We start from the raw sequence: 26,503 nt of genomic DNA, 5'->3' as shown, positions 1-26,503 counted from the left end.
CTCTTTGACATTGGGATCCATCTTTTCTTATAAAAAGCAATTACAGTTTTAAATAGACACCAAAATAGTAAATATAAATTGTATATTGCTTAAACTTCTAATACCTAGTTTAAGTTTTTCATGGAAGTTTTTTTTTTAAATCCAAATAACTGTAAATTCCATGAAGATTCAGACTGTGTCTTTCTTGTTCATTGAGGTATCCCTGATGTTCAATTAAGAGTATTTGTTGAATAGGAAAAAAAAAAAAAAAAAGAAAGAAAATTCAATAGGATGGAATTAGGATGACAATGAATGCTGACAACCTTTGCTTGAAATACAATTTAAAACGTGTGCTTGGCTACATTTCAGTCTAGTTGTGATATGTATTATGTATTTATATAATCATATTATATATTTATATAATTATGTATTTATATTTACATATTTTATACAACATATAATGCATATATTTTAAATAAAACTAACATTATCATTTCTGTCTCTTTCCAAAAACCAAAAAAGGCAGGACCATGGGGGCAGCAATAGACTCTCGAACCAGATCTGCGCACTCACCTAACTGGATGAACTGTGGTTCACTCTTCACCCCAGCCCCGGCCCCAGTGCTGGCGGCCACCTCTACACTGTATCGGATCCCAGGAACCAGAGAAGGAATGACCACAGAAAAGGTGGAGCCATCCACCGTCTTGTTTATATGATAGCGAGTTTCATTGCCCAGACACCAAACCTGTAAGAAGAGCACAAGGAATTTTAAGCCGGTAAATTATTTAAGCGAATGCATAGATCAACATAGTATTTCGGTTTTAGACTGAGACCAAGTTCAGACTTATCATGGACCTGATACAGAATGCTGCAAACGTCATTTTCTCCTAGGGTCTAGTTCTGAGGGGACTTTCCCAGTCAAACCTCAGGTTAGCAGTATCTTTAAGACCTCTTTTAATTTTCTCATATACTTCTCAAGGATTCTATTAGGAAAGTCTACAGACTTTTGTTCAAAGACACAGGCTATCAGCCCAAATTATCAGTTTTTTATTTTTAAACACCTAGAAATTATTTGCCAGAAAAAAAAGGAGCTTTGCAAAAAACTGTGTATATCCAGATAAAGAACAATAACTAAATCTAAAGTACCTTTGCAAAAATATGGTTATTAAAAATAAAACTGGACAGGGGACCTGGCTGGCTCAGTTGGTAGAACACGCAACTCTTGATCTTGGGGTCCTGAGTTCGAGCCCTATGTTGTGTGTAGAGTTTACTTAAAATAAATAAATAAAACTGGACATAAGGAGTTGGGATCTTCCTAGGAGTCTTCTCAGCCTGTGGCATGTTGCACTACTATCAATGAGAGAAAATTAGCACTCTGATCTTATATTTAAGTGGGAATATTAATTTGTCTTTGATAACACAGATGAGATCATAAAGAATAACAATACATATTTGACTTGAAAGAAAAGTATTCTTCTAATAAGAAAATTATTGTAGAGCTCATTAACTTTGATAAGGATATTTATGACAGGAAATTATTTTCAGGAAATTAAGGCTTCTGAACTACACTGCAATCCTTAATTTAAATTTCACTAAAGGGTTATTTAACCATAGAGTGATTTGCAATGTTTAAGAAGTTGGATATGGTGCATGACAGTATTTGGACTCAGTTAATATAAGAAAATGATCCATGGAGTAGTAAGACATGCTCTATATTCTTTATGATGTCCTCAAGCAAAATGTAGGATTAGTTTCAAGTAGCCTATTGTCTAAACTGTAATAGGAAATGGGACTTAAAATAAATCTAGGAGTATCAGTGTCCCCTATCACGTGAGCAATAACCTTTCATTTTTTTCTTTACAAGTTAATATTATTTTAATATAGTTTCAATGCATAACACCAGTAAATGGTCAGACTCTATACCAGGCCCTGACCAGTTGGAAATAAAGAGTCCTTTGTGATTTCTTTTCCCCCCAATTACATTACGCAGCTGAACCAAAGCCACAAACTGATCTTGTACCAGTCAATCAGGTTCGGAAAGGCATTTTATTATTTTAAATTGACCATGAAGTTAAGTGAAATCCACCCTTTTGCATTTCTTCTGGAGAGAAATGAGTTTTGACTCTTAGGGGAAAATGCCTACATTATACAATTTTGCTTGAGAGCTGAGACATCACCTCATTTTAAATCCCTAAAAATCTCTATAACCGTTCATTTTTCTGGACTGAACCGTAGCATCCTGTTACTCCCTCGTCTTGAGATAACCTTGAAATTCACAAGAAAACACTTAAATTGTAGAGACTCTTACCTTTTAATGACTCAATGACACTAGAAGATCTAATTTGAAATATCTTAGAACATTCACAGGGCATTCATGGCACAATTTTAAATACTTTAAATGTCACCCTTTTAAAATTCTGGCAGATTTCATAAAGAGGTTTTCAGTTTGTTTTTAAAAATCATTTTAAGAAAATTTTAGGCCTAAAACGAAGCTCAGTATATCTGGTTATTGTCCAAATCAATTTGCTACTCAAAAGAACATTGATGGTCTTTATTGGCAAGCCTTACCAAGAATGCACATCAGAATCACCTTGGAAAGATCTATCCCAGTACATATGCAACTCCCCCCACATCAGACCTACTGAGACAGAATCTCTGAGAATGGTGGTCAGGTACATATGTTTGGAAAATGAGTCCACAAGTTATTCTGATGTTAGCATCTAATTACCTGTAGAAGATAAATGTGGGTCACCTTTTGAATATCAGTTTCATATCAATAGAGACAGTATAAAGTATTCACATATAGGAGATAAACTACTAAGTATCACAATTTAGCTAGTAACTAAAAAATACTCAGGCATCATGGAAATATAAAGCAGTATCTAGAGAAAAAATGTTTCACAGTTAAAATTCTTCTAGTATGCAATGTGTTTACATACATGTTGAAAAAGGGACATGTAAAATCTATTTTCTATTGAGATTTCCCTGATTTAATCTATCAATTATTCATTTATCATAGATCATTAAGACTTTCCTATAATACAGAGTCATTGACAGGATACCTCTCATGAGCCTAATTTTGTTTTTAACTGTATCTTGTCATGCTTGAAACTATTTGCTCAAAACAAGTCTATGTAAGACTCTAAATTTAATCACTAGAGCTGCTGACTTCACAGGTCAAAATAATTATCAGAATTATCAGATTGAGTCACTTGCCACCTTATTATTTTTAAAATTCATTTAAACATACATAAGTTTATAACTGAATCTCTTCTGAGATATGAAATTTTGTTTAGAGACTAAAACAAGGTTTACAGGGAAAAAAAAATTTGTGCACCTTAAAATAAGTTTTCCAACTTAGCTTCAAAGTTCTAAAACTTCAAACATGTCAAAAAAAAAAAAAAAAGAAGAAGAAGAAAGCAAACCCTATTTGATAGTATTTGACTCTTAGCCCATCCCATGGGGCAATCCAATCCTGCAAAATATATTCAAGCTAGCTTTTTAAGGTAAAAAAACCCACAATTTTTTATTAGCATTCATACTTGTTGTTTGTGTAAAATTATATGGACCTATAGATTTTGTGACCATATAGATTGCTTCTTTTAAGTTAATTGTTTTTTCAAATGGCTTAAGATTTATTCCACAATTACCTAATAAACAGGGAAGTATTTTAAAAATAATTTTACATGTTGCTTTACGCACCAGCAGATGGCGCCAAATACCCACAATTTCGACAAGCTTTTTCTTTTGCTTTGCTTTGTAGGGGGAGAAGGATGTCCCTCAGTAATTACTATATATGTGTTACCTTATACTCTTGGACCATTCCATTCTGAGTGTCTTCTGGAGGCGGCTGCCAACTAACAAGAATTGCAGTTCCATTTCCATCATTCTTTGATACAGTTACACTTTGGGGTGGGGCACTGGGTGCTATTAAATTGTTTTAAAAAGTAGATACATTATGAGTATATTAGAGAACACTGAAAGCAGACACATTTAAAGTCAAGTAATAACTATGTAAAATATATGTCAATATATCCATATGGTTTAAAGATGTATTTCATCACTTAAAGATGTATCTCACCAACCGATTTAAGCTTCTCCTCAAAATTCCTAAAGCTTTTGTTTATGGCGAATTTTCCATAACCAAAGTTATGTAGATTATCTCCACAAAACATCCCAGGAAAATTCTTATTCCTCCTACCCTGTAACCTTAGTGTCATGTTCTCCCTACAAAGGTTCCAAAGTATAAAGCTATATATTAATCATCCATGACATTAACTATATCCTATCATTTATGTAATCAAAATAAGTAGATTTTAGGGAAAATTCTGGTTATTTTTACAGAGTATACTTGTGACACGTAACCTTTTTTTACTTTTATGTAAATACTAAGATTGAAATTCCAGGTATTGGGTGGCCAATCATACTGGTTTTTCTAGAGCTGAGGGGTTTCCACAGACATGAGGAATAAGCATAAAATGCTAACCCCAGAAATTCCTGGGCAAACCAAAACATTACTCACCTTATTTATAAATCATTACTCAAAGTAACATTCAATAAGTGAATGGAAAATAATTAATGGAAAGTCAAGCAAATTGAGAACAAATTCATCTTTAAATGTGAATTTTAGTTCTCAACAACTGAATATGTCCTACATATGCCATTATATGGTTCACATTTGCAAATTTTTATATAGGCTATTAAAGCAAGTCAAGTATTACAGAGTTTTTATTTCTAGTAGTTCTAACTGAATAAAATCTCTTAGCAAAATATAACGTTCAATATCAAGACAGTTAATTAATGTCACAATTAACATTAAGATTTTTTCAATTAAGTTAATAAAAACCTAACAAATGTACTACAATGCACAGTAATCACACGTTTCATTATACTTGCCTTCTTCTAAGGTTTTAGCAAATTTAATTTCACTATCTGCTCCTTGAAATTCATTAAAAAAAGGACGAGCCTTAATTTCATAGTTGACTCCCTTTCTGAGATCAGGGATAACCACGCTATTTTTGGTTGGGGTTCTCACTTCAAAAACTAACCACTCCGATTCACCATGGTTGGCTCCAGATGGCCGATAAAGAATTTTATAACCTTGAATATACTGAGACTGTTGGTCCACCTATTAAAACGACAAAAAATACAACCATTTATATCTTTTATTGACTTATTTAAAAATTATGCAAATTAAATGTGACAAAATGCAAACAATTCTATCTGGCTTCACCCTATAGTTTTCTAGTTTATATATAAATAGAACACGAAAAACAAATCACTGTCTTTTGTAATATAGTCACTTTTTCAGCTTACTATATAATGTTAGATACTAATTTCTAGGGTTCATGCAGAAATTTTAGGCATCAGAGCAGTTCTGTGACAGCCGTCTTAGGGGTGTCAGGATGAAAAGGATCTTTTGATCCTTAAACTTTCCAATTTTAGACGCCAATTTAATACTACTCAGAAATATTTCTTACGTCTAAAAAATATTATGTAATAACGATCCTGTCACAAGTACCATATTTATAATTAATACGTGTTCCTTTCCTTTGGTAATGGTAAAGTTTACTATTGCTGTATAATAGAAAATACACACAACATGAAACTGTTTTTGTTGAAAGCCAGTGCACAGCTACCATAATAAACAATGCTTACATTATAAGGCTGTCATTGGTGGACATATATATAAACTATCTGTTCCATAAATATTTTTTTCATATAATGATCTCCCAGAAGTCATCTGCTTATTGAAACTGAAATCAAATAGTGCAACAATAATGACTCACTGTCCAGTGCACTTCGATTGAAGAGGAAGAAAGGATGGTAGGGTTGTGGAGGTGCAGTACAACATTTCCCAGTTCTCTCTGGACCTGCTTGTGATCTATTCCCTGACTCGTTGGGGGAACATCTGCAACAATCCAAGAAGACTGTGTTACCATCCTATGCAATGTAACTGACTTGAATGAAAGCATGGTGGAACAATCCGTGCATTCATAGCAACTCTCAGAGAAGAATCATTCCAACTGGGAAGCCAACCTGTGATACAGGATAAAATGGGAACAACTTAACCTTTTTATTGGCGTAGGGAAGATGGGGACATAGAGAGAGAGGGAACAAGCAGAGGGCATGCAGAAAGCAAGAAAGAGCAGGAAGCAAAGGTAACAATGGCAAAAAGCAGCATCTGAGGGTGCCTCCTACCATGGAATGATCACTTTCTCACCAAGGATGAGGAGCTGAGTGCAATCCCCTGAGTTTGTTATAAAATTTGACAGTGATCCTGACCACGCAAGAAAGAAAAGAGCCAGAAGTTGCAATAGAGTGGATGAGTAATGAAAAGAGTGGAAACATATAAAAGTGAAAAGCAAGCACAAAAAGAAATTAGACACCTTACATCTTATAAGATGAACTTGGATATCTTCCCAAATAAGGTATATGGTAAGTTAGTAGTAGCTATGATGAGGGATACAGAAGCCACCAGTAGAATGGAATGGGATGGAGTAAAATGAAAGAATAGAACAGAACAGAATAGAACAGAACAGAATAGAATAACAAAATAAATCTGATGAGAAGAGAGTACCTAACCATCTATTTAATGGTTTGCTTTTTTAGTTGTTATTGTATCACTGTAAAGAAGGTTAAATAAAAAGTTCTTAATCTCAAGAACACCAAAATTTAAGAAAGGAGACCAATAAGGTAAGAATTAAACTATTACTAGTGTTCATATGTTGCACTTTTTTCCCCCAATAAGGAGGGGATTTGTTAAAATTCTAAAGTCTGTACTCAGTAAAAATTGCCCATTTCTAAGGAGGTTTTCTAAATACAGATATCTTGCTTTGCTTACAATAATAAAAGGCGGGCGGTGCTTGGGTGGCTCAGTTGGTTAAGTATCCAACTCTTGATTTCAGTTCAGATCATGATCTCAGGGTCATGGTACTGAGCCCTGCATCGGGCTCTGCGCTCAGCACAGAGGCTGCTAGTCCCTCCCTGTGCTCCTCTCTCTCTCAAATAGATAAAATCTTAAAAGATAAATAAATAATAAAAGGGAACACAGGGTGAAGTAGGGAAGAAAATAAAGAGATTTTTGTGGCCAGAATTCTTTCTCAGAGTAGTATATGTTGGCATATATACGCTAGAGTATTTACCATCCCATAAACAGCAGAAATGAGAATTTTAGTTTTCTGAATGACTATCTTTAAAGATATTCCTAACAAGAAGCAAAAAATATTTTTATTAAAATGAGGTTGTCCAATATTATGCTATATGTTAACTAACTAGAATTTAAATTAAAAACTTGGAACAAACAAAAAAAATGAGGTTATTCAGGTTTGAGGGACTCCACAGAAGTCAGGCAAATAGAAAGACAGATCAAGAATGCTATTTAACACTCTTAAATATAATACCCTTGACTGTACATATATACTGCACTCATCAATTAAGCTTATAAATAAGCAAAATGCCAAAAACAACAGATAATTTTGGATTCTCATACTTTAGCATCCCTCACAAATATCCTTGGCTAACACTGGCCCTCAGGCAACCTATTATCACAGCCTAGAGACACAAAGCACTTGCCCCTCATGCTCCCAACTCCAATGTTCTTCCTTCCCTACTGGTTTCTATTGCTCGGATGATTCCAGCTACCATCTATCTCTGGAGTAAGCATGAAGTCCTTGCGATAAGACAGACTTGGGTTTGCACCCCAACTCAGCAACTCATCGGCCATAGGGAAGATTTCCTAACCTATTTTTCTGTTTTCTCACCTGGCAAATGGCAGTATCAATGGCAGATATTTCTGAGGGTTGCTGTGAGAACTGCATTTTGTAAGTCATATGAAGCCCTGTCTTGAAAGCAGGGACTGGGTTGATCTTTGTGAACCCAGAACACCTAGCCCTGCGCCATACATTTAGAATGTGCTTAATAAACGTTGGTTGAGTGAAAGGGAATCACTGTATGAAAACACATGTCCTCTCATAGGTAAGCTTCTATCAGGGAATCTTCTGCCTTTCCAGAAGTAACCACAAACATGTAAATAACCATTTTAAATGGTAACTACTATGATTTTCATCGCAATCTCTAATTTCTTTGCTTTGAGATAAACTCGTCAGTCAATCCCTTCATGTAAACTACGAAACTCCCTTGCCTGGTGTAACTATTTTGGCAACAGCAGCCTAGAATATTCAAAAAATGGCCCATCAGAGAGAACAATGAAAAGTAATACTTAATAACATTGAAAAGTTTATGAATTGGTCCTTTTATTGTCCTTGTCCCTTTCCTCCTCTTGAAAAGAAAATGTATTATTATGTAAAAGGTCCTTCCGAACATTCTCGGAATTAATCTGGAGGAAATTTTAGACTGTAATTCTACCCGGCTGCTTCCCCAGTGTTGGAATTCCCTACACACAGTCTCTGAAGAGAGCTCATGCAGGCCCCACTTCGTTATTTACAATGACTGAGTTCTTATTACCTGTACCATACGTATGCCGTGCATTCTGTGTCTGTGTACACATTCTTCAAAGACAGGGCTCAGAACGCTATGCAGGTAGGACACAGGGAGGAGACACAGTAGTTCCAGTGGCAACAACCCCACCATCGCAGCAATGGCCAACACACCCCCTACTTGCCCACAACTCATGTCATCTTCTTTGCACTATTGAATCTTTTTTGGGGGAAAACATCTCGATTACCCTACGACAAGGCTCTAACTCCAACTGTGACATGGGTCTACCTGAGTTCTGAACTGAAAACTGCCTTGTACCTTTAACTCTGACCCAGCTCCTTCATAGGAATCTCTACTTGGGGAAATTTTTTTTTTTTTTTGCAGCCATGTTACAGAAATGGTTATAGAAATTATGGCTGCTCTCTTATGAATCCATTTCCAATAAGTCTCTCCTGAATGCCCTCCACCCCTGGCTTTTCTCCTTATCCTTACTACACAAACGTTCTGTTCTTTCTTCCAGATTTTTCCCCAAGTTCCAGCCTAACCTTCAGCTGAGCGTCACGGTATCTCAGAAGCAGCCCAAGAATCAGACAATGAAATCTTCCTCAATGTTACTTCTACTCCTTGGTTCTGTTTTGTTGCCTGGGATTAAAATACACATACCCTTTTCACATGATGGTCTCTTAAAATGTTAAGGAAAAAAATATCATGTCTACTCTAACTTTCTTATTTTGGGGGGAAAACACGCCAAGATCCCTGAACTTCTTTTCCAGTGATGTGATTTTCAGCCTTCAGTGCAGCTCTGCCAACTAACTTCCTTGTCCTTCTCCTAAGAGTCTACCTGAAAATGTAGTGTTCAGAAAAGAACACATTATTCCATTCATAACCTGACCAGTTCAGAGTAAAGGGAGGGGATTACTTGATCCAGACATAATTCTGCTAATGCCAGCTAAGACCACATTTGTTCTTTTGGCAATGACATCACTCAGTTGGCTCAAATGGGTGCTTTAGTTGACTTCAAATACTGAGATCTGTGTGCCCCCAGCACCCCGACACACACATGTACTCCCCATTTAAGCCTGGTATCCTTAGTCCATCCTTCCACAGTTAAGTTTTAAACCTTAAGTTTAAGTGGCACACTTCTGAATTTGCTCCATTAATTTAACCTTAGTGTTGACCCATCCTTCCTGTCTAGTGAGACAGATTTAATTCCAATGCTCTCATTCCTCAGCCTTTCTCAGTTTCATGATATCTGCAGTTTATCAACTCCCTTTATTTTTAGTCCAGACAGTAAAAGAAACATGAGTCCAATAACAAAGTCTTATGGCAGAAAACAGAAATCTGAGTCTTATACACTCATAAATTAATTAATCCTTGTCCAAACCTGTGGAGTGCCTATTTTTAGCCCCATTTTATATATGTGACGAAACTGAAGCGCAGGACAAACTAACTTGCTCAGGGCTACATAGCTCATAGGTTCAGGAGGTGAGATTAAAAATCCTTTGACTTCAAAATGGCAGGCCTATTTCACCATATTTCCCGCCTTCCAAATGACATGAGTTTATTTCACTTAGGTTGCTCCCCTAGCTATTCACATAGAAAGGTAATTCAGTTAAAATGTAAAAAGACTTAAATTAATTTTCAGATTGTGAACTACCTCCTTATTTACAAATGAGGATGTAGACTACAAAATCATTCATAGGAGTATATAACAGAATAGCAGTCAATCAAAACGGAGGAGTCTCCTAGGTAGAGACCCCTGTAGTCGGGACAAAAATTTAAATTCACTTTACAGTTGTCATTGGGTCTGCATTCTTTACAAATGCGTATCTAATATTGAAAACCTCAAACTGCATTAAGGCAGGCTCCAAGAATATTAGCGTTCCTGATGAAGTGACTCATAATAGCAAATATAGGCACTTGGGTGTGTTGAATTCACACAGCAGGAGACAAACATGGACATGTTCTACAACTCAGTTTGCTTTCTGTGTGAATTCTGAAGCAAAAGGTCCTTCCAGAAAGATTCTTTATACACTCATCAGAGAAGACAAAACAAGCAAAATGGCTGGCAGACCCTCTCTAAAACCAGTAAAAAATAGTTTTAAGCCTTTCAGTCCTTGTGTGTACAACTTGTTACTATCACTATATCTAAGTTACTTTTTTTTTCCTTTGTAAAGGTAAACTCAAGACTGAGATATTATGATTCCTCTGAATGTTAAGAAAATAATGGCATATTTCTATCACTACCATCTAGAATTTTATTTTTCTATTAATATAAGAACGTATTTTTGTGACAGTATGTTAAAAAAGGGTAAAGATTGATTCAAATCACCTTTTTATTCAATATGTACATTTCACTCCTATTAAAGCTTTAAAATAATAAGTGGGGCATGGTGGTAGATGGAAGGTCATCTGTTGAAATCTAAATATAATTTTTATTCACAAAAGACAATAAAAAGCAGTATATCCAGAATGTGGCCCAAGTGAGCAAATTTCTAATTTGCTCCACATATTCATTTTTCCTTTTCTCTGTTTCTTTAACTCAGATTGGACCAAAATATACATGACTTTCATTTAAAAGTTTAATATACCATGGCTCATATAACTGACAATGAAAGACAGACCAAACATACTGACCTGAAGTATTTTTTTCCCATGCTTCATAGGGGGAGAAACCAAATATAATACAAAAATACACACTGTTTTTGTCTGATTGGATTGTGATTTTATAAAATGAGAGACACTGCTCTTTGTTAGTAATCTTATCTTGGGAGTACTTAGTCCAGAAAACAAAGTTTGCAGACATTGTGTTTGTGTATTAAAAAATAATGGAGTTCCTGGAAGAACAGATCTGTCTTACATACACAATTAGCACGTATGCAGTACAAACCACTGACTTGTGAAAGTATAACATCTAAGAATAAATAGGTGTCACAAGGTTGAGTAAATCAGTATTTACCTTGTGTTTTCACTGGGTCTGATATCTGGCTTGGATCACTAATTCCATACGCATTTGCTGCCCTCACAAGGAAAAGGTAAATTGCATTAGGTTTGAGTCCTTTAATGGCAAATGTTTCTGTTTTCACGTTCTCGGCTACGGTCTGCCAACTGCTACCAGATGCATGGCTAAGGACAGATACACAAGTTAGAACATGCGTATGTAATGGCAAATCGAAACAACAAACCAACTAGGAAACATCAGCTTTACTCTACCTGAAGGCTTCTATAATATAAGATGTTGGAGTTGCACCCGAATTCAAATTTGGTTGCCATGACAATGTTACTGTATTTCTGCTGACATCTGTAACTTCGGGTTTTGAGGGGGCACTAGGGATTAAATTTGGGTCGGTGGGTCTTGGAGGCTGAACTGGAACTCCAAATTCTAATAAAGGGGATAAAGAGGAAAGATGTTTACACATATACAGATAAGCACAGAAAGGAAGATTGCACCATTATATATCTACTCAGACATCAGGCCATCTACTTCATCCGTTTACCAGCGAGTAAAAGACCGCACATTAAGCTTTAAGTTAAAAACGCTAGCTAATTTACCTTGGACTTCAATGTAAGCGCTCCACGTTGCTTCACCACTGGGGGTCGATGCAATGCAGGTGTACCGACCTGTGTCACCCAGCTGAGAAGATAGATGGAAAATAAATATTTGGAACAATCGAGAGCTCAACAGGCTGGAAAAGCAATTATAGTTTTGTATATGTCCCATGAATATGGATAACAGCATTAAAATTCAATAACCAGAAACGTCCTCTTAATTGAATATATTTTTACTGAATATGAAGGAAAATATTGCAGGAATACGGAAAAAAATTTATATGGTTATCTTAATTGTATAAAATAATATTTAATGCTTTACCCTAGCACTATTTTTAGTGTCAGGGACAATAAATAATGAGGTATTCAAATTCAAAGGGCTAATCTTTATTACTAACTTATATCTTCACATTTAATGTCACATAGTAAAGCTGATAAAATTTAGCCAATGACTATTCTTGCTATTTCCTATTTCATCAGAGTTGCATGCATATGGATATCTGAGATAAACAGATATTACAGAAAAAAAGATAAACCAAAAATGATTTCTTCTCAAAGTATTCACTCTTTTTTTCCCCATTTTATTTTTTTTTTTTTACCTGTTTAATAAGTCAAACCTCAGCTGGAATGAAGGCTCTTTCTCCCTTCTAAAGACCGAATGCCAGAAAACAAACAGGGGTCACGTGTTCAGCTTTAAAATCATCAGCAGCAAAATGAACCCATACACCTCTGCCTAAGGTAACAACTCGATCTTCAAGTAATGTTTGATAAAGCAAGAATGTTGCCATCTCACTCTGGCAACTGTAATAACAAAATTGCAATCATTGTCACAAAGAACTACAACATATTAACTTTCATGGCATGTACAATGAACTGTTAAGCTGATCCAAAACTCCCAAGAAGCCACCCACAATAGGCAATGAAGCGATTGAAATTTATGTTTATTGCTGTCAAAGCTATTCTTTCATATGCCTTGTGAGCCTGTCTGATCTTGACCTAAAAGAAAAGGAAAAACAAAACAAAACAACACAGTCCTGCAAGAACACGTATAGGATGTGATGCCCTGGGAAGGTAAATCCCTAAATTGTTCTCACAAACTTGTAGGCTTTTCATCATTTAACATTCTGATTTGTACTGTACACTCGGCGTGTACATTGCTATCTGGTTTTTGTTTGCATGTACAGTATTCTGTAGTTGCAAAATGTTGAACCAAATATTCACAATAGAAGACCATCCAAGGGCATTGTCGATAACATGGGACTGGAAAAATCTCTTTGAAAAATGCTTTTATGGAATGAGTGCCTCATACCACTAACTGGAAGGTATTTTTTCTCCCACAAATCCCCACCTACTTTCCTCAATAGGTCTCAAAAAACTTTTTTTTCTCCTTCATCTAAAAGCTAAAATTACTTGCTAGGAGCTAAGTTATGAGTCGAGTCATCTTAAATATACACAGTGGAATGTCTGAAAGAATAAAGCCTCCGTTAATAATATATCAGTACCGTTAGCTAGCATTTCATTGGTTCTAAAATTTGAGACTTCAGCCCTGGTCGCTGGAGGCAAACACAAAATGGAGCAAAACAGGGAAGCCAGGGTGTCATTTCAAGTTACCTTAGCGTATCGGATCTGCAGCACTCCCGTCTCCAGCTGCTTGATTCGAGAATCTTGGGTTGACACAAGGATTCCATCCTTTCTCCACAGAATCGTGGGCACCGGACTGCCTGTGGCCACACAGCTGAGCACTACAGTACCATCCACTGCCACAGTCTGATTCCCGGGACCTTGCCGAATGACTGGGGGAGGCCGGTCAGCAATCACTACCAAAAGAAACAACAGGAAATCGATTTCTACAACTGGAAGCAATTTGCTAATCATCCAAGCAACAGCAGTTGCTCTAGGCTTTAAAACAAACTAATTAAACAAGTAATTAAAGTAGGAGACGAGCATTATTCAGAATGCATTTATATGATGCCCTGATTCAGGATGTTAAAATAAGATACCATGTGTTCCTTTCAAATGACCAAGCCCTGACTGAGCTTGCCTCCCCATCAAGGGACCTTTTTTAACTTAAGAGTCCTAGGAGGAAACAAGAATTGTGGATGGTGGGGCGCCTGGGTGGCTCAGTCGGTTAAGCATCTGCCTGCAGTTGGGGTCACGATCGAGCCCTGCATCGGGCTCCCTGCTTGGCAGGGAGTCTGCTTCTCCCTCTCCCGTTCCCCCGCTTGTGCTCTCTCTCTCGTTCTGTCAAATAAATAAATCTTAAAAAAAAAATTGTGGACGGTGAAGTAGATGTCTAGTGGTGAGAAGTGGAATGTCTACTTTTTAAACTTTAAAATATGTAAAAATCAAACACAACGACAACCAAAAAACCACCTACCCCAAGGAAACTTATGAGACACATTTTCATAAATGAACAAAAGCCAACTTGATATCTGATAACTGTTTTGTATCCAGCAGAAAAAAATTCTGGTATCGTACCGGCATGGCTGACAATTTTGGATTCAAAAAGGGGCTTTGGACTTTTAGAATTTATTCAATATCACTGAGCTCTTTCTGTCTTGGAATTCTATTAACAGAATTACGTGGGTAAAACTTTCCCAATCCCACTGAATTCAGGAAAAACTAGAAAACTGTTCAAATACATTGTTAGTAGGCTAATCCAAAAATGTAACTCAAGCTCATGTCCTAACATAGGAAATAGACTTCCGTGCTGGAATTACAGGGATTAGAAAACACTTTCACAAATTCTATTACCTTAATAGTTTTAATGTTCTATGGAAGGAAACAATGGAAGGAATTTTTATAATATATAAATTAAAATTGTTCTTATTATTATATGAAAAGCCTAAAACCTAAAAACTTTATCTCAGACAAGAAAGCCATTATTTAGAGAAAAATCTAAAACACCTGGAGTGTAACTAGAACAACTTGCGTTGGAGAGTTGTTCTCAGTTCTCACCCCCGATAGGTCAACTTCAGTGAAACTCCACAGATGCAATGCTTTTTTAAATGAGTAAAAATTAAAAATGAAGTTTAAGAACTTTTTTTCGTTATCAAGCTTTAAAATTCCAAATATTAGTTACAAATTTTTAAGTCACAAATATATAAAAGACAAGTTTAAGAAGTTGCCTGGTTAAAAGAAACTAGTTGCCAGAGTGACTAAATTCTGGATGCAACAATTTGCAAAGCGAGATGTGTCACGTTCAAAGTTTTATGCTCCAAAGATTTTCACAAGCTGGAGTCACAGTTCAATTTGTTCTCATTCACCATGCAATAATTATTAGTTTTGTGCATTCAACTTAAGCAAAACAAGAAAGCAACAGAGTGAAATCAGCAACTGCATTTTCACTCCACCCTTCTGATTCTCTACCATGCTTGATTACTGGTATGAAATTTGCAAATACCAGGGAGGCATGTTAGAAGGCCGGAGTTTGTAACCTGGCAGGAGTGTTTCAGATACTCCATGGATGACAAATGTAAGTCAATGATTCCTTTGTTTAGAATTGTTTAATCTTTTCTACGTTTTCTGTTGAGATTGGCTAAAATCAAATTAGAGGCCCCACCTGATAAGTGTGAAAAAAAGAATGTAAGTGCTTTATTGCTTTGGGGTCTTAGAAGATTCTACCACCTGTGTTCCCTTGATCATAAGAATGAATGAATATTTATTTCTAGACATTAATTAAATTAGTAACAGTGTTTCTTTATAAAGGATTATAATTAAATCCAGTAACAGAATGGCTTACATTTGGTAGTCTTGTTATATTTAGAAACAATCCAGTATCCGGGGATTTATTCAGTTTTCTGATCTTTAAAGTGCTTTGGTGTTTGCATCATATTTAGCATCATTCACACCTCCCCACCCTATCCCAACCCAGTTTAATCATGCTGTTCCTCTGTCATTTATTTCTTCCTGGTTTACACCGGATAGTTCACAAAAATAAGGCAAGAGAAGAGGAGTAGGGTTGATGATCATCTCCATCTGTCCTGTGTTTTGGGCCGCTTCCTTAAATTCTCTAAGCCTCAGTTTTGTTGTTTTTTTATCTGTAATCGGCAGATAATAATGTTTAGCCGGCTCAAGGGATTGCTATGAAGATTTAAATGCAATAATAGATATGAAGGTGCTTTGCTAACTGCAAAAAGCTAGACATATGTATGAATTGCGATATTGCCGCTTACCCTTTTCGGTAAAAACTGATAGGTAAACCAAAGCTGAAGGAGTTCATTAAAGCAATTTCATGTTTTTAGGTAGAAAAAAAATGAAACATTTTGTTGTTATCTCAGGGTAGAATAAAATACTGATAAAATATTTACATTTTCACAAACTAAAGAGTGTAGTACATTTCTGAGTCAAGCCTAAATTTAGGATTTAGGAGAAGAACCTCAAATTTAGGGTCTAATATTTAACACTGGTATCATTAGAATGAATTATCATTATGAGAATGAATTTTAGTAAAGTGAGTAAGTGCATCTTGGAGAAAGCTGTGCCCCTAAAATGAAAACGTTCCATAACTGTGCTATCCAACACAGAAGCCAATACCGTCCAGTGGATACTGAGGATCTGAATCGGGCTAGTGTGATTAAGGAACAGGATGTACAATTTTAATAAACTTTAAGTAATTGAAATTCTAATTTAAATAATCTCACGTGGCAGCTGGCTACCATCCTGGACAGTACAAACTTTTGTTGTAAATCTCAGTTCTGCTGCTGCTGATCTGTATGCTTTGGGCATACTTTTTCACCAGTCTCTGCCTCTATTTCCTTATCTGTAGAATGAGATGTCGTCAAATTTCAAATTGCTGATATGCAAACAGTTCTTAGCATTAGTGCCTGACACAAAGGAAACACTGAATAACTATAACGTAGTATTAATAGGTATCAGCATAGTGCTGTTAGCTGTGTTAGTGTGTTAGTGTTAGTGCTGGTGGAGACAGTGCCACAGGTGGTGTAACCCGTTACAGCAGAGATTAGGAAAGTTGCCTATCTTTTCCTCACATTCATGAAATATATAAATATCCTAAAAAAAAATGAGACCATATCATCAGAAGTCATATTTTGTTAACTCAAAAGCAATGATCACAAAGACTATGTTAATACATATAAATACATTCATAATAGAATTTTAAGTGAAAAAAATAACATATACACATTGACCAGTTTAAGAATGAAAAGCTCATATTTATAGACCTACAGATGTCAGAATTATGTATCACAATTGCTATCAGTTTGCAAATGTATTTTACAAACTTATGAGTTGGAAGATATCTACCCTGAGAACTACAAAACGTTGAGAAAATTAAAGATCTATATAAATTGAGAGACATATATGGAATATATACCATTTCCCTAAATTGGAAGACTAAGATTGTTAAGACGTTAATTCTTCCTAAATTTCTCAATAATTTAAGTGAAATCAAAATTAAAACCTCAGATGTTTTGTTGTTGTTTAGGGTTTTGTGTGTGTGTGTGTGTGTGTGTGTGTGTGTGTGTAAACTGACAAGTTCATTTTAAAATTTATAAGAAAATGCAGGGGACCTCTAATAGCCAACTCAAAACAAGAAAAACAAAGTTGGAGACTTACATTACCTGTTGATAAGACTTACTCTAAAGCTACAATAATTAAGACCATACATACTGACATGAATACATAAATGGAATATAATAGAATAGAAGCAGACTCACACATTTATGTTTATCTGAATTATGATTAAGATGCCACTGTAGGGCGCCTGGGTGACTCAGTTGGTTAAGCGATGGCCTTCGGCTCAGGTCATGATCCTGGAGTCCCGGGAGTGAGTCCCACATCGGGCTCCCTGCTCGGCAGGGAGTCTGCTTCTCCCTCTGACCCTCCCCCCGTCATGTTCTCTCTCTCTATCTCATTCTCTCTCTCAAATAAATAAATAAATAAATCTTTAAAAAAAAAAAGATGCCACTGTAATTCAGTGAGGAAAATACTGTCTTTTCCATAAATGATGTTGAAACCATTAGTATCCACATAGAGGGGATTTGATTCTTGTTTTATACCATACACAAAAATAATTTAAAATGGATTAAAAACTTATATCTTAGAAGTATAGACAATGAAACTTCTAAAAAACGACATAGGAGAACATCTACATGGACTTACGTGGGACAGAAAATTAAAAGCATCTACAAAAGAAAAATAATACTTTGGTCCTAATCAAAATTCGTGATTTAAGCCTTAAAATCATTATTAGGAGAATGACTGAAACTAAATATTTATAATACATATCTGATAAAAACGTGTATCTGGAATATATGAGAAAATGAAAAAAAAAAATGGGTACATTCATCTGCCAAAAGGCAAACCAAGATAACTGAGTGCAGGAATATTTACTTTGTTCATAAAAGCCCTCAACGGAAAGCAATCCATCAGTAGAAGCGTATATAAATAATGAGCTATTTATACAATAGAATACTATACAGCAACAAAGAGAATAAATGTTATATGTATATATTTATTTTAGGTACATATGTATATACAGATATGTAAATATATATTTTATATATATATATATACATTTTTTTCTTTTCTTCTCAAATTATTACTACTCTCCATCTCATGGTTTGAAGATTCTTTCCATCACTGTGTCTTCATGTATTTGGCATTAATTGATCAGGCTCAAGGGAGTTGACAAACAGGACAAAATCACATTATTAATGGAAAACTTGTTCATTATAATTGAGTTGTGAGTAGGACTTAGCAATTCATTTTATCTCCTTAATTTGGTGAGAAAAAAAGGATTTTTTTACACTATGAGATTTTAAAATAACTTTATTTTCTAAAACATGGTAACATTCCCATGTACAGCTATTCAGTATAAACTTCTCCTTGTTTAATTGCTGTGTTTTTATGGATCTGACTCGATGCTGGAAATTTGTAGTACAGCCAAGTTAAAATAAGAATAATTTTAGACTTAGTCATTGTATCGACATCCTTTTTATCTTTACACCAAAACTGCTGTTAGAAAGATACACAGTAGAAAATAAACACATTTACTGACACTCTCTTTAGATCATAAGCCAAACTTGAACATTTTCAGATAAAATGCTCTACTTTACCATCAGTAACTTCCAAATATGCTTTTGTGATGATACTTCCGGCAACATTTAAAGTCTGGCAGATATAATAACCGACATCGGATCGTTGGACGTTAGTGATAGTGAGATCACCAGTCTGGGAGACCGAAAAGCGGCTGGTTGACTGGGGTGGCTGATATGAGAAAAGCAGATTCTAGAACCCCATATTTGGGAGGAAAGAATAACAATAGGTTAATTGCTAGGTTCTAATATTTTGGCATGTATACATATATATTTATAAATAGGTATATAAATGTATACACACACATATACATACACACCACACATGCATATATAAACACATAAGCTAAATATTCTTTCATCACATACCCACATATATAGATACATACATACACATAAAAGACAAAGTTTAATGACCTACCCTTACATAGGATCATTTTAAAATTTAAGTAAATTCTAAATATTGATATGTACTTTTATAATTATCAATTTCAAAAAATACTAGATATAGAAAAATATTTGATATCAACAGAGTTAAAAGTTTTACATATTAATCAACACAAAGGCAAAAGCTTTGCTTTACATATATATGACTGTTAGGATTATAAACACTAAATCTTTTAATATATAAACAAAATTAAAATGTATGCACATTCTGACAAATTAGGTTCAAAGATAGCATTTTGGCACAATAACAAGTATCTCTGTTATCTGTCTGTTATAAAAGTTCAGTAACTTCTATCAAACTGTAAATAGTTTCTGGGGCACCTGGGTGGCTCAGTTGGTTAAGCAACTGCCTTCGGCTCAGGTCATGATCCTGGAGTCCCGGGATCGAGTCCCGCATCAGGCTCCCTGCTCGGCGAGGGGCCTGCTTCTCCCTCTAACCCTCCCCGCTCTCATGTACTCTCTCTCTCTCATTCTCACTCTCTCAAAATAAATAAATAAATCTTTAAAAAAAACTGTAAATAGTTTCTTATTTCTCCTCTAGATGGCGAGCATATCCGTCATGGATTATTTTGAAAATCAAATATTAAATATAAGAATTCAGAATGGAGTTTTATTTATCTTTCTATATAAGTTAGCTTATATACAAAGTCAACACAAGATATGATGTTGTTTTGTGGTACAAATTTCTCACTATGAATTGAAATTTGTTCCCTTGTTAGAGAGAGTGTATATTTCATGGGAAATAACACTTCATGTCATTGTTTTTCATGAAATAAAGTCAAGATTTCTTCTAACCAAATAAAGTTGTTCCTTTTTAAAAGTTTAACTGCTTTTTAACATATATAATTTTATAAAGGTTTATCTACTATTCCATGAATACATGTCCAATGACAAAATTGGAGGAAAAAGTTGTATCATTAAACCAAGCCAAACAAAGTCAAAATTATTTCAAAATTGGACACAGTTTAAATGACTTAATGAATAATTTATTTAATAACTAAATGAATCACTTAAATATTACTCTTCTGAGAACTTCTAGTGGATTTACTATTACTACTATGTAGATTTTCTTATATAATACACTCCCAATTCTTTCTGCTGTACTAAATATTTCAATTTTTCTTGTCTATAATTTACCATCAGCATATTTAGTCTTTGAGGCCAAATGGAATGTGTTAGAATCAACGAAGATACTATAACTTAAACGAGGGTCTACATACCACAATCAAGTTAATATTTGCCTACTAAAGTGAAAACAAAGGTGAACTTGATCCATTGTCCACAAAAGATGATTGAGTGCAGTCAATAAACTACTTATATGTAGTTTAGGAGCACAGTAGAAGCAAGACCATGAGACAACTTGCCCAAGATTGATTTAAGCAAAAAATAAAAGAGGTTAGGAATAACTGTATTAAAAATGAATGAGAATCTTTTTTACAGGTATCAAAAACAAGTAAAGGGAACTGCTTCTTTTGCTGAAGAAAGCAAGTCAATAAGAGATGAGAAAAAAGACATATATAAAAACTATTTTAAAGTTTCCTATTATCTTTAAAGTGAAATTATTTCAAAATTTCCTTTTTATTAATCTGAAACCCAATAGTGAACTTAGAGTTTGTAAGAGCATAGAGCTTTATATTGTAGTTCAATGTATACAGAAAAATCTGGTTTATAAAATGTTTGGAGTTATTTGATGGCAAATGGCAATCACATATGACAGTTTTCAAAGAATTAGAATATACTGAACTATATTTACCATGACATCTATATTAAATAGAATACCACATAGTTTGATGAATCTTTAATTGACATATATAAATTGATATATATAATTGATATCTATTTATCTGTACACACACAGACATATACAGACGACCATACATAAAGAAGTGAAGAAGGCACTTGAGATTCCTGGTGTTTTTAGAGAAATTGCACTGGATAATTAATCATCTCTGTTTTAAATGTGTGTAAATCTCTTTTAACATATAATTTCAGCGGTGCCTGGGTGGCAGAGTGAAGCATGGACTCTTGCTTGCTTTCACTTCAGGTCATGATCTCAGGGTCCTGAGATCGAGCCCCAAATCAGCTCTGTGCTCAGCACAAGGTCTGCTTAAGATCCTCTCCTCCTCTATCTCTGCGCCTCCACCCCGCGTGTGTGCAAGCACTCTCTCTCTGTCTAAAATAAATACATCTTTAAAAAAAAACAATTACAGATAACTGAATAATCGAAATAATAATTAAATTATGTTGAGAAAAAGTGTAGTTTTTTTTTTTTAATGTGGCTGAATTGGAAATAAAGATAAATTTAATATGATAATTACTATGCAATATACCACCCTATATACCAAAACTAGGAAGGGAAAATTGCTTTTAGCCTTATAACAATGAAGGAAGTTTTGTATTCTCTCTCATAGTTGAAATTTTCTAGGGCATTCAGAGATTTTTCAGTTCTCTTAAAGTAACAGCTATATGACTAACATTTTGGGCTTTCTTATATATCTCACACCCACCTTTGCTGACTGAAATATTAGAATAAGGTCTTACCTGACTCCCCTCTCTTCTCCAAAAAATAGCTGGTTGAGGATTTCCGGTTGCTTCACACTGGAATGTTACAGTTCGTCCCAAGGCAACAACCTGGTCACGGGGTTTCACAACAAAGTGTGGAGGTTCTAAAGGATATGAATCAAATTATTGGAATTAAAACCATGTAGTTATTAACCTAATTGAGACAATTTGCTGATATCCCAAGTGCTGCCATTATTTTATGTATCTCATTATGCACTATAAGATATAATGTACCCATTCTCATCCTTAATCTAATTGAAGCTAAATTGTTAAGTGCATATTTATAGAAAGAAATAGGATTTTTTTGTGTGTGCAGAGGTCTTTTTTTTTAATCAGCTGACCTTTTAAGATTAACCTCCACATTAAAAAGAATTCTTGAGCTGCAATTTGACCCATTACCTTCAGAGTACACCTGAAATTTGTATGAATAAATATCTTTTCTCATTTAGAGCTGCTTAAAGGTGAATGGACTTTAATCATACACCCAAGGATCTCCTGATGTAAGCAGGCCCTAAAATTACTTTAATTGAACTCAAAAGCTCCTGAAATGCTACCATGAAAATTATAACCATTTAGAATCTTCAGTCCAATTACTTGAATAGAAATGAATTTAAAGCAATAGTAGAGTCAAATGCCTCCTTCATTTACATAGGCAAGGGCATGTTCCAACAGAATATATATGGAAATGAGGGCAAATTCGAAACATCTGCTCATCCTGACATTATAAATACTGCCAGCTTTGTCCAAACTGTTTGATTTATACAGACTTAAATGGCCACTTCATCCCGCAGTAAATAGAGTGTCAGAAAATTGTGTCAGTTACATTGAGCGCAATGGCAGGTGAAAACATTAGGTGTGCTGATGGAGTCACTTTGGGAGTGGGGGGAAAGCTTGTTTGGGGGCCATGCTTTATGCTTAGAAAAATGTGCACTGAATGTAAGTCTTTTTACCTACTGTTTACACTTTTCAAATGCATTTCTTATCAGCTGTCTGAAACACCTAATTATTCTCCTCTCTTGTCTCAGTTCAAATGGAAGTGAACATTTCAAGCCAGGTATTTAACAGTTTATACAGGAGAGGGTTCTTCCAATCCACTTTTTAAGACTGTTCTGTTATTTTAAACCTTTTCCTTAAAATTACTTTTAGTTACTTATATGAGTCACTTGGGATAATGCCTTCAAGGGAATATGAACCAAAAATTATATTCAGATTATGACCACAAATGCTACCACTAATTTCTTTGTTAATGAAGCGAAGGGTTTGAAAAGGTACTTTTCTCTTGATCAGTACTGTCTAGGCAATTGCATCTAAGACATATATACAAATATTTATAATATATATTATATATAAATTTTGTAAATCTCTCGTTTGAAATGTAAGCCTCTTAAAAAGAGAGAGAGAGAGAGAGAGAGAAAGATGTAACAGAACTTGCTGCAGATTGCATAGTGGCAAAACTGAAGAAAGCAATTAGATCTCCTAACTTCTAGATTAGTGTGATTTCTTCCATACTCGCTTTTTATTTTTAATTGAGGTTTGGTAGAAATTATACCATTTGACTAGAAAATTATAGGAGCCCTGAAAAATTAGGTCAAATGCCTTCAAATGTCCTGTAACTTATAGGGAAGAAAATATGAAGTCAGGGGATACAGTTTAGGTTCAATTTGGTAACGCTGAAGTTCTAGCTTATAATTTTTTAAAACTCTGATTGTAATTGAGTGGGTTACTCATGAATTTAGCCAACACTATCATTATCCAGGTATAATAACAGACATGTGTATCATTGCCTGGGGATTTTCCTCCATATACATCCATACAGGAGCATTTGATTCCTTGGTTAGGGGCTAGAATAGTTGAGGTAGAAATCAGATCAAGAAATTGAAAGGATTGACTGGATAATAAACTACCTCCAGAAGAGAGTTGGTTTGTTTCAATAAAAGGAAAACAAATGATTAATTAAATGACTGGGAGAATATGACTTTTCCAATATTCAGGGAATTTGAGTAGGAAAATATAAATGTTCAGACCACTCAGCGAAGTATAAACTTTGGGTGGTCTCTTTCCTAAATCTCAGAAGCATGTCTAATAGCATGTGCCAGAACCCATGTTTCTTTTATAAAATGCCAGGTCTCCTCCAACCTCAAAGACTTACTTGAGAACGAGGGACACAAACCCTTATGCTAACTGTATTTACCCTGCAGCAATCCTTCCACACAGGATATCTGCCTGGAAATGAATTTACTGTATTTTGTAGGCATATTCTTGAGCCAACAACAACAGTGACATCAGCCACAAGGTATGTCTTAGAAATATAACTTCAAAAAATCCTTTTCTACATGTATGTTAAATATTTGATATAAATATATCTCTACGAAAATGTAAATGGATTAAATGGGCCTCTATCTATCAATCTAGCTATCACCATCATCCACCTTTTTAGATTGAGAAGGCCATTCATCACATCCATCCACTTGATATTTATGATATAATGTTGGAACACTTTTCAAAGGCGACATTTAAACTTGCTATAATTAAAAATACATAACCACGTTACTAATGTCATATATGGTCAGTGTGGAAAATTTAGAAAATTAGACAAGCAAAGAAAAGAAGAAGAGCTACCCATAATTCAACCATGCAAATTGGACCACAGTATTTTAAAATGTTCTTCTACAATATCATTTCAATAACTGTTTAATAAACCATATACGAATGACTTAAATTACTTAACCAAGCTATTGTTTTTAGATTTGGATTTGTTTCCAATTTTCACTATTAAAAACAGTAGTGACATTAACGTCCTTCCCAATTATATTCAAGACGATTTCAACTGACGCCTCCCCTTCACATTACCTTGTCACTGATATCCTAATTTGTTGTGAATATTGTATTCCTATGCTTATCTTTTTTATTTCTAAGAACTATTGACAGGCAAAAATTTTATCCATTTCTCATATATATTGTAGATATATTTTTTCATTTTGTTGACAGTCTTTCTAATCTGGTTAAGCATTTTTGGTATTCATTCTATCAATAAGATATAGATTATATAATATGTAATAAATTATGTAAACATTCACCTCCATTTTCATCCTATACTTTTGTCTTTACTTTTTTATGTTTAAATATTAATCCATATATATTTTTACATATATGGTAGCATCTAGAAAGCTATTTTTTTCAAATAGTCCCTTGTTGTGTCACCATTATTGAACAATCCATCCTATCTGTATTAGTCTGAACACTTTTAGAATAGTTTTGTAGCTCTTTCACTTAAAAAAATATGGAGCTTTTCCTAAGGTCAAATTATTTCCTGGCATACCACTTAGCATCCTCATGTGAAATTCTCCAAAATATTGTTCCAGCATTTTTTTTAAAGGGTGAATGTACCTTCCCCAATGTACTGATCATGAAAGTACTTAGAAACCTAATGACTATTTATGTGAGGAGAAATGTTTATCAGAGCAAACTTCAATAAATTTTGGAAACATCATGCAATTGTTTCTTACATAAAATGAAATGAGCCTGACACACAGAAATGAAAAAGAATGCATACAGCCCTAAGTGCAAGGTTATTCATCAACAGGACTTTGAATGACCATTACTGAAGAATAGTTACAAAAGCTCAGGTTGACAGACATGAATTCATAAACATATTTTGGATTAAAAAAAAACCAAGTCATTCTGTGCGCACCTATTTTTGTTTGTTTATCTTGTGAAATATAAATTGAAAAAGTCCTTAACCACAATATAGTCCTATCCCTTATTTTATCACTCAATTAGGAAGAGAAAAGAAAATAAAAGGATGCAGATCACACATCATTTAATAAGACATAAAGTTAGCAACCCCGTTACCTTTACTCTTTGTCACAGTTACCCATACTTCCTGCAGACTTTATTCTGTGCAGTCTGTCTTTGTGGCCAATGACAAGTGAAACATGGAGGCTGATTGGTTGAAGGACATGGAAGGGTATGGATGGAAAGGGGAAGAGAAGTTCCAGTCACAGGGACACGGTGATTAGAAGATGGCCAATAAAATGTCAACTTACCAGACCCAACTAAAACAAAACAAAAAAAGAAAACATGAAATAAATAAAAAATAAACAGAAACAAAACAGAAAAAGTAATAAGATTTGACTTAACAATGATATTTCTTTTAAAGTAAAATAAAGAACACGTTAATATTTGGCTCATACGGTCCATGAATGAACATTCGTTAGCATTTTAAGTATAATCATGAGTAACTGAAGAAAAATAGAAATGAGTCTTAAAATCTCTACTATGATTAAATGACAGAACTACAATGGATGATAGCTGTACAATTATAAAACATGTTTCAATGACTACATTTGACAGGGTTAGATAACTACATATGTAATGGGTTTAAAAACACTATAAATCTTAACTGCTAATGCTACTTAGAAGAGAAATCAAGCATCTTAATCAAAGATAAAGCAGTATTAAATCATACA

At 34.6% G+C, this 26,503-nt stretch overlaps 1 protein-coding gene across 1 annotated transcript in view; it reads right to left on the bottom strand.

The window, feature by feature from the left end:
- Positions 1-26,503, bottom strand: part of ROBO1 (roundabout guidance receptor 1) — a 1,115,645-nt gene that overhangs the window by 56,456 nt on the left and 1,032,686 nt on the right. The window contains 10 exon segments of the mRNA XM_027585188.2: positions 553-724; positions 3,785-3,906; positions 4,876-5,107; positions 5,769-5,890; positions 11,378-11,544; positions 11,632-11,800; positions 11,971-12,052; positions 13,579-13,784; positions 19,047-19,218; positions 22,014-22,138. Of these exon segments, the coding sequence (XP_027440989.2) occupies positions 553-724; positions 3,785-3,906; positions 4,876-5,107; positions 5,769-5,890; positions 11,378-11,544; positions 11,632-11,800; positions 11,971-12,052; positions 13,579-13,784; positions 19,047-19,218; positions 22,014-22,138 (1,569 nt within the window).

The sequence above is a fragment of the Zalophus californianus genome, chromosome 1 (assembly GCF_009762305.2).
Source record: "Zalophus californianus isolate mZalCal1 chromosome 1, mZalCal1.pri.v2, whole genome shotgun sequence".
NCBI classification, from domain to species: Eukaryota; Metazoa; Chordata; class Mammalia; order Carnivora; family Otariidae; genus Zalophus; species Zalophus californianus.
The sequence above is the reverse complement of the archived record's forward strand: the minus strand, read 5'-3'. Positions and strand labels throughout refer to the sequence as shown.